Below are 15,268 nucleotides of genomic sequence, written 5' to 3'. Positions count from 1 at the left end.
GAACAGGTAAGGAAACACATCAGGTGATAATAGGGGTCAGAAGAACATGGCAAAACAGAGCACAAACTAAAGCACATGGTCCGCCACAAAAACAAACAAAAGCACAGGCAAAGGTAAAGACAAAACACAGAATGAACAGCAAGAGGCCACAAAGTCACCATGTGAGTCCAGGCAGAGGTACTGGCACAACCTCCGTTATCAGGTAATTACCAGCGAAAACTGCATCTATAGTACATGTGCAGCCCATATACCACCACGTCAGCAAAGCGTTAGGGGAGAAAAAAGTAAAAAAAAAAAAAGAATAAGAAAAAAAAGAGAATGCATTCGTTGGATTAAACTGTGAATTGGCAGGTGAAGTAAAAGGAACGGAAGACAAACAAAGGTGAAGGAGAGCAAGACAATAGTTTTCTTAATTGAGGCTATAAGGGAAAGGCCACAGAAGGGAGGGGGCACAAGTCTCCCAGCGGTAGAGGAGGAGGTGGAGGAAAGTGAGAAGCCGTCCTCAGGGTCTAATTGAATGTCAGGGGCTGACTTGGGATGGCCAGGCAAAGGTCTCACCACCCCCCCAAAAAAATAAACACTGGCAAAAGAGGCGGGGAACGAACACAACGGCGTACGTTCAACAATCAACACACTGTTGTGGGATATTAATCTCCTCTGGCCATGCATTATGAGATGTAATGCATGCAATGCTCAAAAACAAACAAACCAAAAAAAAACAACTCCCCGACATACCAGTAAATAACCGTTTGCAAAAACAAACACCAAGCACAAACAACAACAAGCACCGCTCGCAGGCCTCCAGAGTGTGGTGAACAGTGGAAACTACAGCTTTCATTAGCTCATTTGGCCTCCTTGTTATTCTCTCAGCTGCAGTACGAGCAGACCCATTAAGGCCCATGCAGTCGAAGGCCTGTACAGCCTAATGAACCTGTGACGCCCAGGACAGGAGTGCGAGACGTTTCCATCTTCCCCTGTCTCTCTCAGCCCTTTCTTTAGACGCGAGCACCAGCACTTGATCCCGGGGAAGCTTGTGAAGTCGCCGCTAATTGACTACTCCCAGACATCCGCCCAGTTTCATTCCTGACCTGACACACCACACTTAATAAAGAGCAACACATTTGATTCCCAATGCTGGTAATTGGACTGCCAGTTTGACACAAGTCGCAAAAAATAACTAAATGAGTATGAGGCTGAGATATCAGAATGTAGCTATTTGGAATCAAAGTAGCTCATGAACTAACATCCTGACGTACAACTACAAATAATAGTTCAACAGCAAAGTGATCAATGTGTGCGTGAACTAAACCTGTTACGTTTTTTTATTTGCTTTGACTCCTAATGGCCTTAATGGCTATCAATAAGAATGTACATCTATAGAGTGAAAAGATGGAGGATAAATATAATGTTTTATGTTGCTGGTATGCATTGTTTTTTTTTAAATAAAGTCCCTGGTTATGGGCAAACAATGATCCTGTCTTCTCGGGGCTAGACTACAAGCCTGTTGATCGTTGGCTCCTCCCGTTGTTGGCTGCTGTGTTCCACCGTGCGGCAGACATTTGGGGATTATGCCTACGGCCTGACAGATGTTTTTTTTTTTGTCTGGCCGCTGCTGGACTGCTTACTTCCATCACACCAATTTTGAGCACATCATGAATCTAGCACATCCGGTGGCCACTTTCCCAAACGCTCTGTAGAGCCGTAGACCATTAAAGGACTATCCACAAAAGCACTACATTGTTGTTGTTTTTTTGGAAACTGGTTGGCCATGGTGTCCAGCCACTGTGCTGTTTCCCACCTACCCCTGATTCATTCCCCCATAGAGCAAATCAAATGGATATTGATAGAACATAATTAGCTGACACTTAAAAAAATTCTCATCACTGATGTCTAAAAAGCTGCTAAACAATAACATCTCAGCCTATTCTGTGGTTGTTTTTTTGTCACCTCCATTTCTACCTACCCACTGATTTTATTTCCCACCTCCATTTCTGGCTGCCCACTCTCATAATGATCATAGCACTATAAAGATTTTTTTGGAGGGTGGCTGCTTGTGATTTCAAGTGCTTTTGTTCTACTCATTTTCCAGTCCTATTGTTAGAACTACCCCTTACTACCCCCATGATTCCATAGATACATTAAATTGAAATTGACAGTAGTAATGTGTTTTCTTCACTAACAACTCAAATTAAGTAGAATCAGGTGAATAGTGGAGAATATTCTACAGCTGTTTTTCAGCACCTCCATGCGCTTGTTAGCCACTGTTCCTGTTTAACTCCATTTTTACTGAGCATGTTTTCCTGGGCAGGCTGTTCAGGTCCCCATCTGATCTATAAACTGGTGACATACGCAGCATTTTTTGCAGTGTAATTTGGTTCGTCCTTCTAAGGTCGTGCTTGGGTTTCACCCTTTGTGCACTCATTTTCAAACTCATTTGATGAAAAGTCTGTTGCCCGTCAAATATTAATTTCGATCGTTTTTTTCCAGCTCTTTTAAACTAAAGCTTGTTCTGAGCACAAGGCGATGACGACAACGGGCGAATGAGGGCCTTTGAACATGAAAGCGGGAGCCATTTCATCTGATCCACATTCCCTTTCCGCCCACCTGCACTTATTGCAATCTCGGTGTCACACTGCTGAAATTGTTTTGGAACGGCACGAAGCACGCGTGCATGAGCAAGGACAGGCGTGTTAGAAAAACAAATCAGCGCTGATCACCCACGGATAGCATCACTATTCACCAGCGTCAAGCTGTCTTTCTTCCTTCTGTTTTTCTTTCTTTCTCTCTTTGGTTTTAAGTGAGGAGAAAGGAGGAAGAAAAATCCTTGTCTTTGAAGCGCTCCTCTCAAAAAGCCACACTGAAGTGTGGTGCGATTATCGCTTAGTTTAAAGGGGTCGGGCGACGAAGCCAAACTGCGCTTTCAATGGCATCTTTATGTGCCAAAACATACATAACAATCATATCAGAACACTTTGTCTGAATGAAAGGGCTGTTATAAAGAGGCAGCCTTATTGGTTTGGTGTGTGTGTGAGTGTGTGTGTGTGTGTGTGTGTGTGTGTGTGTGTGTGTTTGTGTCTTGTCGATGGGAGGCTTTGGGCTCCTAATAAGACAGCCTATTACCTTGTTTGTTTTGAGCATGGTTAGCCCCAGTGCCCAAAGCTTGAGGGACCAAAAGCAAATATCAAAAGTATATGGATTGCATCAGTGATCCTCCCCCCTGTCCTTCTCCTCAACCTCCCTTCTCTCCTCATGTTGGTCCCTTGCGGACTGTGTCAAGCTCGTCTAGCAGTGTTCTTTTTTCAAAAGAGCTGCTACTGGGGCTTGTCCAATTTCTGCCATGCACCCACAGTACAGCCGTGCATTGCTCACTTTCCTCTTTAACTGTTTCTGAAGTGAGCTTCGCTACGAGAACAGTGGCAGCATGTGAGTGTGAACATGGCCTCCAACTGCAGTGCCCCACCCCTCACCCCCCTTCTCCTTAAACCCATTGTCTGTTTTCACAGCGTGTGGTACTAAGAGGCTGTGCATGCATACGGGACAGGTATTAGTACCTTGCGAGTTGTCTACTGAATCCTATCACTGCTGGCAGTGTGTGTGTGTGTATGTGTGTCTGTGTGTGTGTGTGTGTTTGTGTGTGTGTGTGTGTTTGTGTGTGTGTGATCAGTGTGGAAGTGTGTGTGTGATTGTGTGTGTGTACATATGTGTGTGTGTGTGCGTGTGTGTGTGTGTGTGTTTATGTGTTTGTGTGTTGTGCATGTGGTGCTTTTCTGTTTGTATCTGCTATGTCAGTAGCACTTGCATTAGTTTAACCAAACGCTAAGGCTAAAAGCATCTTGACAGAGCCTGGCATTGAACATATTGTTTTTTGAGAGGAGCCCACCGTTTTTTTTCTCCCTTTCTCTCTCAGGTGTTCCAGAGAGCTGACAGGAAGCGAGACCAGCGGTGCTGGTTCTGTTTTTGTCCTGAGTGGATTCTAAGCATGGACACACAAACAGATTCACTCACACACACTCACAAACATACATAAAAAGCTGTTGCTTGTTGAGAAGTGCAAGAACAGCATGTCCTTCGTTCAAGTGTGTGCCACATTTTAAACAAACATAGGATAGAAATGTTCTCAAATGGCAGTCTATGAAGTGCCACTTTTCTCAGAATTGCATTATACTAATGCAAACATTCACTCTCTCTCTCTTGCAAGCAAGGGGTATATGCCAGTCTAAATTTAAACCTAGCTCACCCCCTGCAGGTACATTTAGCATAATGAAATTAATTTGTAATGCATGCATGTACCTCCTCAACGGCATAAAGCTTATGAGACACGGCTCTGTGTTATTCCACTGGACAGAAGGGAAGAAAGACTCCAGTCCTACCAGTCCAAGAAGATTTTATCTTCATTAAAAGGGTGATACTTAACGAGGAAAAAAGGTCCTGTCTGATTGCAGGGTTGTGTGGAGACAGACAGAGAAAAAAAGAGAAGAGAAGATTCCAGAAGGGTTGGGGTTAGTGGTAGGGGGTTGGGCGGGTTGGGGGGTGCACTCATAATTTGCACCGTCACTTTCCTCCAGCTGAGGTCCAGTAAACACAGACCCTCTTATCCCACTCTATTAAAATACTCAGAATTTATGAATGTCCCTTTCTGAGCTGCCATAACTCATGTTGTTTTGGCAGGGGGGACAAAGAAAGCAATGGCATTGAAAATGGCCGTATTTTACACAGTGCTCCCAGGCTTTCTTGTCCCGTCTACCGCGTAAGCCACGGTAGCTAAAGTATCCGTGTCAATAATGCCCACTCCAGTCCTGCCAAGCTTCTCCAGGGTATTAACCACTGGTAGACTACGAACAAATTAGCGGTAGGCTTTTAAAAAACTCTGCCTCGTTGTGAAGTATTGTTTCTCGTGTTACCTCTACTGAGCCTCGTCGCTATTGCCACGTGTTGCGTCTCTGTGTTTGACCTGGACTTTGTGTATCTGGATCTGCCCTGTTTTTGGATTGCCCTATGACTTTGTTTTTCAGGAAAACTCTACACTTGGGTCACACCTGTGATCACTGGTCAGGGCAATTTTACTCCCTAGGAAGCCAGGGAATGTTGTACAGCGTAACTATGGCTGCAACGTCTGACGTTGGTTGCATGGCATATAGTTTCAACACATCAGGAGCTCCGTGCTTGTAGCACGGGATAAAAGCTTCTGGGCTTAGGTGCCTGGGCTGAGGCCTACTGTGTAAATGGGGCAACTAATGAATAAAGCATTTCAGGCGAAATTTCTCTAAATCTCGATTTCCCGTCCCCGATCTGTAGTCAGTGTAACTTTCTTTTTGTAAGCTGACCGTGTGAAATATAAATGGGCAAACTGTGCCGAACGAATGCAACCCGAAGCCTCCTGTTATATAGCAACCGTCTCCGACTGTGACAGAGAACTCAGACAAAGACTGTGACAGATATGGAAGAATAATGAAAACAGCTCACTGACGACATGAATAATATATGGGCGGGATTCCGAAAGAAATGCATGCATTCAGACTTTGTGTGTGTGTGTGTGTGCACTAGAGAGAGAGAGAGAGAGAGAGAGAGAGAGAGAGAGAGAGAGAGAGAGAGAGAGAGAGAGAGAGAGAGAGAGAGAGAGAGAGAGGGAGTGAGTGAAACCACTATATATCTCTCTTACCTTGCGCTTGTTGTTGGGACTGACGTACAAGTAGCTGAGGATTGTTTTCACCCCCACCTTCTCGTTTAGCTTCTCGTAAGTGGTCCCGTAGTCAGTTGACCTGAAATTCAATAAGAGATCCTTGATGAGGCTTTGATGAATTAGTTGTTGCAATTAGACCCCCCCCCCCCCCCTCCTCCCCTGCTCCGTCAATGAATCTTTCTCAGAGCGAGGAGCGTGCATAACATTCAATCACCCCGGTTATTCTTATTAGCTGTGTGACATGTGGGTTTCCAGTGGCAACCGCTAAAAAACACAGAGGAATATCTCTGGAGCAACTGAGGAATAAAAAGATTTTGGTCATTCATTTGTTGCAATGACACTTTAAAGTTTTGACATCACTATGCTGTGTGTCGTCAGTCATTCAAATATGTCATTCTTATCTCCCTCTGGAACGAAATACTGTTTTCTGATTGGCTAAAGGGGTGTACAATAAGTTCGTATAAATGCACACCTTGGACGTAGTCCCAGTAGAAAAGTTAAATCGCCGTTCCATATCAATGCTCTTGAATGGTTACCATTGACAACCAACGTAACGTTTTTTTTTTTTTTTTTAAACAGCCTGTTCCAGGCACTACTTTCTCTAACGGGAGCACTAGGCTTCAAATCAAGAATTCATCAGGTTATTATGCATTTTAAGATTCCTAAGGATAAAGGAAATTCTAAATAATAATAATAATAATAAAAACATTTTTGGATGTTGTAAACGGGAGATAAGCAGGATAACGGCCTCTGAGCTGTGCATATCTACAAAGTTAATGCAAAGTTAATGCGCGTGTTGGAGTTCTTTGCCCCACAGCGTCCATCAACTTTGTAGAACTGCACAGCTCGTCGGCCGTTATCCCTTACATATTTGATGAAGGGAAGCTGTTATTTTGGAAACACTTTTCATTGTGAACCCCTGCCTCATTCTCTAGTGTGGCACATTGTATGTATATTATATTTAGCAGACGGAGAGATTGAATAGATTTATACTCAATGTAATCCATACCTTAGGGATGTATGGCCACATTAAAACTTTCCTTTCGAAAACAAACATACAAATTTAGTTAAAACTTGAAATATGTCTTCTCTTTAAAGATGCCATTAACCGTCATGAGGCTTTACCTTCAATGACATATATAAACGTCATGGCACCATCATTGGTAGTTGCATGTTTGATGATAGCATATTAACATGCACCATGATGTTATGGGAGCTAATTATTATAATACCATGGCATGGTTAAATCACTGAACATCACAACAATGTGACATATGTAATAACATGTTAACGACATGGTTATGTCAACTTTAAGTGACAACCGATTGTGGAATGCAATGTTAATACATAACCTCAGCATTCACTACTTAAAGTGTGTTCTGCTTCACTGCTTCGCTTTCATTTATGGCAAACTGGATTCTGGCTAACATGACTATGTAACCAGAATTAGTTGCATAGTTAGTTGCTAGTTGCATGGGTAGGCATGCTCATAACTTTTCCTGATATATTTGTTTTCTAACCGCTGATGGAGGTGCACCCTGGCTTTAAGACTGGGGCTAAGACTTCATTATGCCCTCTTTTGTTGGTGTTGAAACAAAATGTCAAATTATAATTAAATTTGCTGTGCACAAATAAATCATAGAAGGTTGTATGAACATCTTGGCCGTGGGTGGCACCCATGAGAAGTTTGGAATTCTTTGAGGACGGCAAAGTTTTTTGAGGATGAATTCCCCCCTCTCTCTGATAACTGTCAGTTTTCATTTCAGGAAATTTGAGATAAAACAAGCTGACTATACTTGAATGGAGAAGAGAGGGAGAGAGAGGGAAAGAGAGAAGAGAAGAGAAGAGAAGAGAAGAGGGAAAAAAGAACAGATTCTACAGTAGCTGAGGTGAGCATGATGAAATATTCAAACCTTTGGTCAAAGCACTAATGTGAAATGTGTGTGCTGTTGAGATCGGGCATTTCAAAACATCTCCTCAGATTTGAGCAACTTCTATAAAAATCTGCCAGTTCAGATTTATTTCAGGTGAGGAGGCCGACTTTCTCAATCAGGAGCTCTTGCAGTGTGTGTGTGTGTGTGTGTGTGTGTGTGTGTGTGTGTGTGTGTGTGTCTGTGTCTGTGTCTGTGTCTGTGTCTGTGTCTGTGTGTGCGTGTGCGTGTGCGTGTGCGTGTGCGTGTGCGTGTGCGTCTGCGTCTGCGTCTGCGTCTGCGTGGGCGTGGGCGTGGGCGTGGGCGTGGGCGTGGGCGTGGGCGTGTGGGCGTGTGTGCGTGTGTGTGTGTGTGTGGTGGTGGTGGTGGTGGAGTGCTGCTAATTTCATGTTGATGGAGGAAAGCAGTGGCAGCCATTCTTAAAAGCCTCCATCACAGCTCCCATAAGGGCTTCAATGGGCTCAATCAGAGACGCATCTGGGAAATCTGGGAGACGCATCCCTCTTCATTCCTTTCCTGTACTTTCTTTTCAGATCACAGTTTGAACTTTCTTTCTTATTCCTCCTCTCCCAGCGCTGAGCATGTGTAAACAAATAGCGCCGCACAGAAATAGCACGGCTCAGGAGAATCCTTTCATTCTTGGTCCCCCTTCCACGCCAGATTATTTATCGCGGTAACTTAGTTTACCAAGGCAATGAATTACGTTTTTTGTCCTTCTTTCCTTGTGAAACTTATTCAATATGATTCATGGGCAAAGACTTTCTTTTTTTTATCTCCTCTTCCAAATAGGAGGTCATCGACATCTGCTGCGGTGGGACAATGACATCATCTCTCTATTGATCAGCTCTTCATTGGCCATTAAAGACCAGGGCTGATTTAATGCCCAATGGCATTACCTTTTGTGTTACAACCTCTCTCTCCATCTCTCCCTCACTCTCTCTCCATCTCTCCCTCTCTCTACCCCTTTATCTCTCTCTCCCTCTCTCCCTCTCTTTTCATGTAGTGGAGTGATTGGACTGGAACTCAGAGGGATAAAGGCAAGGGGTGAAGCAGGACTTGCGGAGGAGAGAAAATGACCTCGCGCTCAAGGACGAGCCGAAGTAAAACAGTCAAGATATTCTCCTTCCCTCATCATCCCTCTCACTCTTTCACACGCTTCACGGAGGAGGATGCATGCTCGACCCAACCACACCCTTTCTCACACACTACGTACATGAATGAATATGCATGCTCCTCTCTACCACTCTCTCCATGTTGTGTGTGTTTGCATGAACGGCTCAGCGCTTGTACATAAAACATTACATCCTGACGTGTCATTAAGGCAATTAGGGCTTGCACTGCGTACACATGTGGAATCAGCCATGAATAGCTGAGGTATAAGGAAAAGAACAGAGAGATACAAAAATAAAAAAGTAAAAGCACTCTCTTTGAAGATATGCCTGACTCCATGGCTAATTTAGAGTTTTCTCATTAAATCTGAGTAGATATCTACCGTGTGTATATATATACAGTATATATATGTACGTATGTGGTGATAACTCATAACTCTGCAGCCTACGTACCCTACTAAGTATTTTTCCACACGTCAAGCAGTTAACATTCATAATATTCAGTTTTATATCTTCCTTTGTAACAACAAGTAACAACCTTGGAATTCCTTCCTCAAAGACAATAATGTGGCAGGAATCAAATAAACCAGTCTGTGATGTGTCATGTATCTAATATGGCCGACTTCTGACACCACGCTGGCTCTCCGTAGGCAATTAATCATCTGCACAGACCTGCAGGTATCGAGAAACTGACACTAATTACGTGGCACACGGCGGAAAACAACCCATCAGTAGCTTGAGGTGGTACCCGTCGGCTGGGAATCTGCTAAGTCTTCCAGATTGTTCTGTGGGCACGAGGCTCATATTTGCCAGATTTCCCCCTGATGGAGAGTTGGAGTAAGGGGGCTGGATATGCTCCTGTCCTCTGTCATGTCCTCTGTCATGTCCTCTGTCCTATCCTGTCCTCTGTCCTATCCTATCCTGTCCCCTGTCCTGTCATGTCCTCTGTCCTATCCTGTCCCCTGTTCTGTCCTCTGTCATGTCCTCTGTCATGTCCTCTGTCCTATCCTGTCCCCTGTCCTGTCATGTCCTCTGTCCTATCATGTCCCCTGTCCTGTCATGTCCTCTATCCTATCCTGTCCCCTGTCCTGTCATGTCCTCTGTCCTATCATGTCCCCTGTCCTGTCATGTCCTCTGTCCTATCCTGTCCCCTGTCCTGTCCTCTGTCGGGCCTACACCTGAGGTCCTGTGGCTGCCCTATAAGGGGCTCAGAGTGTCAGAAACTATCCCTCCATCTATCCCACCCTCTCTCTCTCTCACTCTATCTTTCTATCTGCCTTTCTCTCAATCTCACTATTTCCCTTTGTACTTCCATTCATCTCTGTGGCCTTCTCTCCCATCTCTCGTCTGTCTTTCTCTGTTTTGCCTCTCTTTCTCTTTCCTTTCTGAACCTCTCTCCCTACGTCCTTCCCTGCCTTTCTCTGTTCATCTGTCTATTTTGCCTTTCTTTCTCTTTCTGCCTGGCTTTCCATCTTTCACATCCCCTCTGAACCTCTCCCCTCCATCCTGCCCTGCCTTTATCTTTTCATCTCTCTGTTTTGCCTTTCTTTCTCTTTCTGCCTCGCTTGCCATCTTTCACTTCCCCTCTGAACCTCTCCCCCTCCGTCCTGCCCTGCCTGTATCATTTCATCTCTCTGATTCTGGCATTTTCCTCACCCTCCCTCGCTCTCTGCCTTTCTTTCAGTCTCAATCATTCCCTCAGTAGCTTCCTTCCTGTCTCCCTGGCCTTCTCTATTTGTCTCTATGTTTTTGATTCTCTTTCTCTTTCTCTTTCTCTTTCTCTTTCTCTTTCTCTTTCTCTTTCTCTTTCTCTTTCTCTTTCTCTTTCTCCCTCCCTCTGTATCATGCACTGGCTTTCTCCCGGTTTCTTTATTTCCCTCTCTTTCTTTCCCTCCACTCCCTCTCTCTCTCTTTCCACGCAATTTGCTCTGTCTCCTGCTTCTGTCGTCACGTCCATTCTCCCCTGCAGCCATTGCTCTCTGGCACCACTCTGCTCGGCTCTGCTTCACTCCTAGCATATTTCTAACTGGTGCGGGAGGACAGTCAATGATGGACGCGTCATTAAGAAGCCAATGTACCCGCCGCGCCTGCCGATTAATAGGGGAGCGCCATTTGTAGTCACTTAAGTGAAGGTATTTGTATTATGCTACATTTAGCATGAGTGTGTGGCTGTAGGCTTCATGGTAGTGTTGGTGGAGTGTGTGTGTGTGTGGGAGGGGGGTGTAGTTGTGTGGTACTGGGTGGAGAGGGAAGGTCAGTGTGTCATTCTGAACGTTGACTGAACTCGTTATTTTTCTCCCTTCCCCTTGTGGACCTTCAGCTCTGCGGCGAGTATATCTTTCTTTGGAGGTGGATGGGTGGGTGGGGGGCAAGCTAGTGGGGGGGTTGTTGCGATCTCAATAGTGGGGTTAGTTGAGGTAAATTCACACAAAAACCTGACCTTTCATCTGATGAATAACATGCAGTATGCCAACCTCAGTGAACTCAGAGAGGTGGATGGGTGTATAGAGAATGGCCTCAAAAGCCAAGCGCTAGCATTCGCTCAAGGCAACATAATGTACATTTATTAAACTAAACAAAAGACTACTATTGTTTTGAATAAAACAGTGCAATTGTTCTCCCAAGGTAATGCCACTGGATTGCACAGGATCTCACAACTCAACTATTGATCAACTCATGATAATACACAAGGCAACTTTTTGAGCAATGTTGCCAGGAATATTCCCATTCGTCATCTGTAGACAACTTGTCACAATAATCCAGTCAGAACATTAGGAACTGGTCATGTGATCTACGGGCAACTTTGGTCAAAAAGTCGCTCTGTGTATTATGCGGCTTCTTGGAGAGGCTTTGAGTCACATCATGGGGAGGGGGCTGGGTCTACTTACCGCCATAGGGAGCTCTCTGTCACGCTGCCCAGATTAAAGTCGTAGAATTTTGTCAGCATCAAAATTACCTGCGGAAAAAAGACAACAGCGCTCATTAGATCAGTCTACACACACACACATACACACACACACACACACACACAATGAGTTCCCACATCATACGCTTGACATCATTACAGCACATGTCTAATGGACAAACACATCGCAAGTTTATCATGATCATAATTTGCTTTAATTGCCCATTCACGCTTGTCTGATTGCACTTGTTCACAGAGTCACTGACCATAAAGAAGTGCTAAGTGTGACACAGTGTACTTACTGAGGGGAAGGTTTTTAGTGTGTATTCTGTGGAAGTGAGGTAAGGACACCTGCAATGAAGACTGATCTGTATGCTTCCTCCTCTCCCGTTCAGAAGAGGAATACCTACTCCGTACAAGACTTTCCTGGGCTGTTCTTGGACAATTTTAAGGCTTGAACATTCATCTTCTCTTTCAGATTTCTCTACTAAAGTCTCATTCGAAAAGCTTTGATTAAATATCAGACAAAACATTGTAGATTTTGTACTTTGAGAACCACATACATAAGTTTGTGCTTCTGGTGTGTAGCAATAAAACGGTTAGTAAGCTAACGAAACAGAGTTTATTCACTGCGTCGTGTCTTTTCCCGCTTTCACGCTGCTGAAAGCTACATCAGCTTCCCTATGCGAGTGGTTCATTATTTCCCTCTCATTATTTAATCATATCAGACTGAAACTAAATACTTCACAGTAAATACTCCTTAGAACACCCTAAAGGTGTGAGAGATTTCTAAACTAGGTCAGCTCCAGTCTTGAGGGAAAATAGAAATGCGGGGAGAAGAAAAAAAGAAACCGACGAATCTGCTAGAAGCTCAAATTGTGAGAATAAGAGAGCGAGAGAGCACTGAACTTGCAATGTATTAACTTGTTGACTAGGGATTTGCATGTATGTTTGAGAAGCTCAGCGGTTTTGAGGGCTGCTAAGGGGAAACGTTGATGCGGTACTGATTCTAATCCGGGCCCAATTCCGCACTGGCACTGAAGCGCCGCCCCAAACCCAAAACTCCCTCCCTCCTTCCCTCTCTGTTTTTGCCTCCTGCTAGTGCAACAAGAACCAACTGTCAGTTTCAAGAGGCAGGGAGTAAGGGAGGGAGGGCGAGGATGAGGTGGGCACATGGGTGTAATGATGTCATTTGAATTCTGAAGACATCCCACACCGGCGGGTCAGCACCGCAGAATGGATTTGCTTCTACTTCACAGGCGGGACCATCCTCGGATCAATAGCCTGCATATTCCGTATGTAATACGCGCTTGGAATGCCGCCAAGTGCACATGCACAGCCAGCCGCCTTTTTTTTCTCTGTCTTCTGAGCTTTGTGGCCGACTCTAATTCAATTGTCTGTCACAGATGAGGAAACAGTCAGTGGCAATTTACAGTTAGAGCGGAGGTCAAGATAAAGCCGTCAAGTTAAGCACAGATAAAGCTGTAGACGGTGAGAATAATAGAGACGCCATACCCAACCCCACAAATTGTTCCTTGGATATTAAAAACCATTGAAACTGTTGCAGTATGTCCCTTGATGGGGGCAGTGAGAATGTCACAAGTTCAGAGGTCGTAACAACAAACACGCCCCAAATTCATGAGACTGTATAAACCACACTGCGGCAGTATCGGATGACGTTGAGGAAAGTTTACTTATGCTCGATCCATAAAGGAATACCAATCACATCTCCAGAAATGAGTCTGTGTTAACTTCATGAAGTAGAGGAATTATCATTATGTAAGTCTTTATACGCTGCCAACGTGTGCATGCCTTTCACAAGCACACAATTGCATTAAATCAGCCTGGCTGTACAAACCTTTGGTTCACTGTTCTCTTTTCATCTCCAATATCGAACTAAAGACTAACGAGTGGCGGAAAAAATCAGTTCCTGCAGTTTTTTTTTTGTTTTGTAGAAAATAAGCCTTAATGTCAAACTACAACATACTTCATCTTCTTCAGGCCTTGTACTTTAATGTCAGGTGTGTGATGGATTGACAACTGCGGGAAAGTTAGCTTGATATTATAAATTGGCTCAACAAAGCTAACAATCCATATCTGTTTCATTAAAAGTGAAATTAACACATTTACACATTATGTTATTCTGCCTTGTATTCAGTTGTCTAACTGTAACTAGTGTTAGAAACATGATATTAAACTTAAGACGTATCATTGCGTCCACATTTGTATTCCCTATATTAATGTTTATTGAGATGTAATTTGAACTGTCTTTCCAATCGCAGAAAAATAGCAAAATCCTGCTTAAGTTCTGATCACGACCCTCCCCCCCTGCCAGCTGTATGTGGTATCCGATGATTGACACACCCACACACTGGCATCAGCTCTCATGGGAGATGCCTTATGTACTGCGTTACCTTCTCAGCCCTCAATGGTGTTGATGTCTTGAAGGCATACACAGGCAAGAGTTTGGGTTCAGAATTAGTAGGGCATTTCCCTTGGCCCCTCTACGTTTGCCGTGTGTGTGATGATTTTTTATTCTTTGCTTGCTATTCATATGCTCATATCTGTGGGCTTGGATGATGCAAACACGCTGGCGCCCGCCTAACACTGTGGCTTAGAGAGGGCGAGAGAGAGAGAGAGCGAGAGCGAGAGAGAGAGAGAGAGAGAAAGAGAGAGAGGGAGAGAGTTGAGTATCAAATGAAGCTTGTGGGGTGATGAGGAGGATGACCTCTTTAAGTTAAGAGCTACCCAGACCTGTAAACGTGTGCGTTTGTGTGTGTGAAAGAGTGAGTGAGTGCCGAAGTGTCTCTATGTGTGTGTGTGTGTGTGTGTATGAGAGAGAGAGAGAGTGTATGAGTGTGTGTGTATGAAGGAAAGAGTCTAAATCAGAGGTGTGTGAGTGTGTGTGTGTTTGTATGTGTGTGTGAGAGAGAGAGAGAGAGAGAGTGTATGAGTGTGAGTGCATGAAGGAAAGAGTCTTAATCTGAGGTGTGTGTGTGTGTGTGTGTGTGTGTGTGTGTGTGTGTGTGTGTGTGTGTGTACGTATGTGTGTGTGTGAGTGTGTGTGTGTGATTGTGTGTGTGTGTGTGTGTGTGTGTGTGTGTGTGTGTGTGTGTGTGTGTGAGTGTGTGTGGGTGTGTGTGTGTGTGTGTGTGTTTAGTCCTCTGGAGGGGAAATTAGCCTGAGGAAGGCATAACCTTAAATGTTCAGGAAAGAGCAGTGCATGCTAATGAACAAGTAGCTCTCTGTGGTCAGCTGGGGGCTGGACTCACAAAACTGCCTCTTTGATAAGACTACTCCATCATCCAGGGAGGGTGTGCTGTGTGTGTGTGAGAGGGTGTGTGTGTGTGTGTGTGTGTGTGTCAGAGAGCACAGGGGAGAAAGAGAGATTCATGGGTAGTCCTTTCCGAGAAGTGTCTAGTCATTAACATATGTGAGTGTGAGTTAGGACCGTGGCTGAGAGAGAGAGAGAAAGAAAAAGTCGGAGAGACATCTGTGAGTTTTCCTGTAGTCTGACGCACCTGACTGTCAACGTGTGAATTTGACTGCTTGTGACATTGGAGCAGGTTTAAGCGTGTGCATTGATTCCTCTGAGATGGAGAGAGACAGAGAGTGAGTGTGTGTGTGTGCGTGTGAGATAGAC

General features: G+C 44.4%; 1 protein-coding gene across 1 annotated transcript in view; it reads right to left on the bottom strand.

Moving 5' to 3' along the window:
- The window catches only part of LOC308368998 (VPS10 domain-containing receptor SorCS1-like), a gene marked incomplete at both ends in the record, with an annotated part of 140,925 nt that overhangs the window by 59,429 nt on the left and 66,228 nt on the right, over positions 1-15,268 (bottom strand). Inside the window, 2 exons of the mRNA XM_080843309.1 lie at positions 5,660-5,759; positions 11,609-11,676. Of these exons, the coding sequence (XP_080699435.1) occupies positions 5,660-5,759; positions 11,609-11,676 (168 nt within the window). The remainder of the gene's footprint in view (positions 1-5,659; positions 5,760-11,608; positions 11,677-15,268) is intronic.

Source organism: Sprattus sprattus (assembly GCF_963457725.1).
Source record: "Sprattus sprattus genome assembly, chromosome: 1".
In the NCBI taxonomy this organism is placed as follows: Eukaryota; Metazoa; Chordata; class Actinopteri; order Clupeiformes; family Clupeidae; genus Sprattus; species Sprattus sprattus.
The sequence above is the reverse complement of the archived record's forward strand: the minus strand, read 5'-3'. Positions and strand labels throughout refer to the sequence as shown.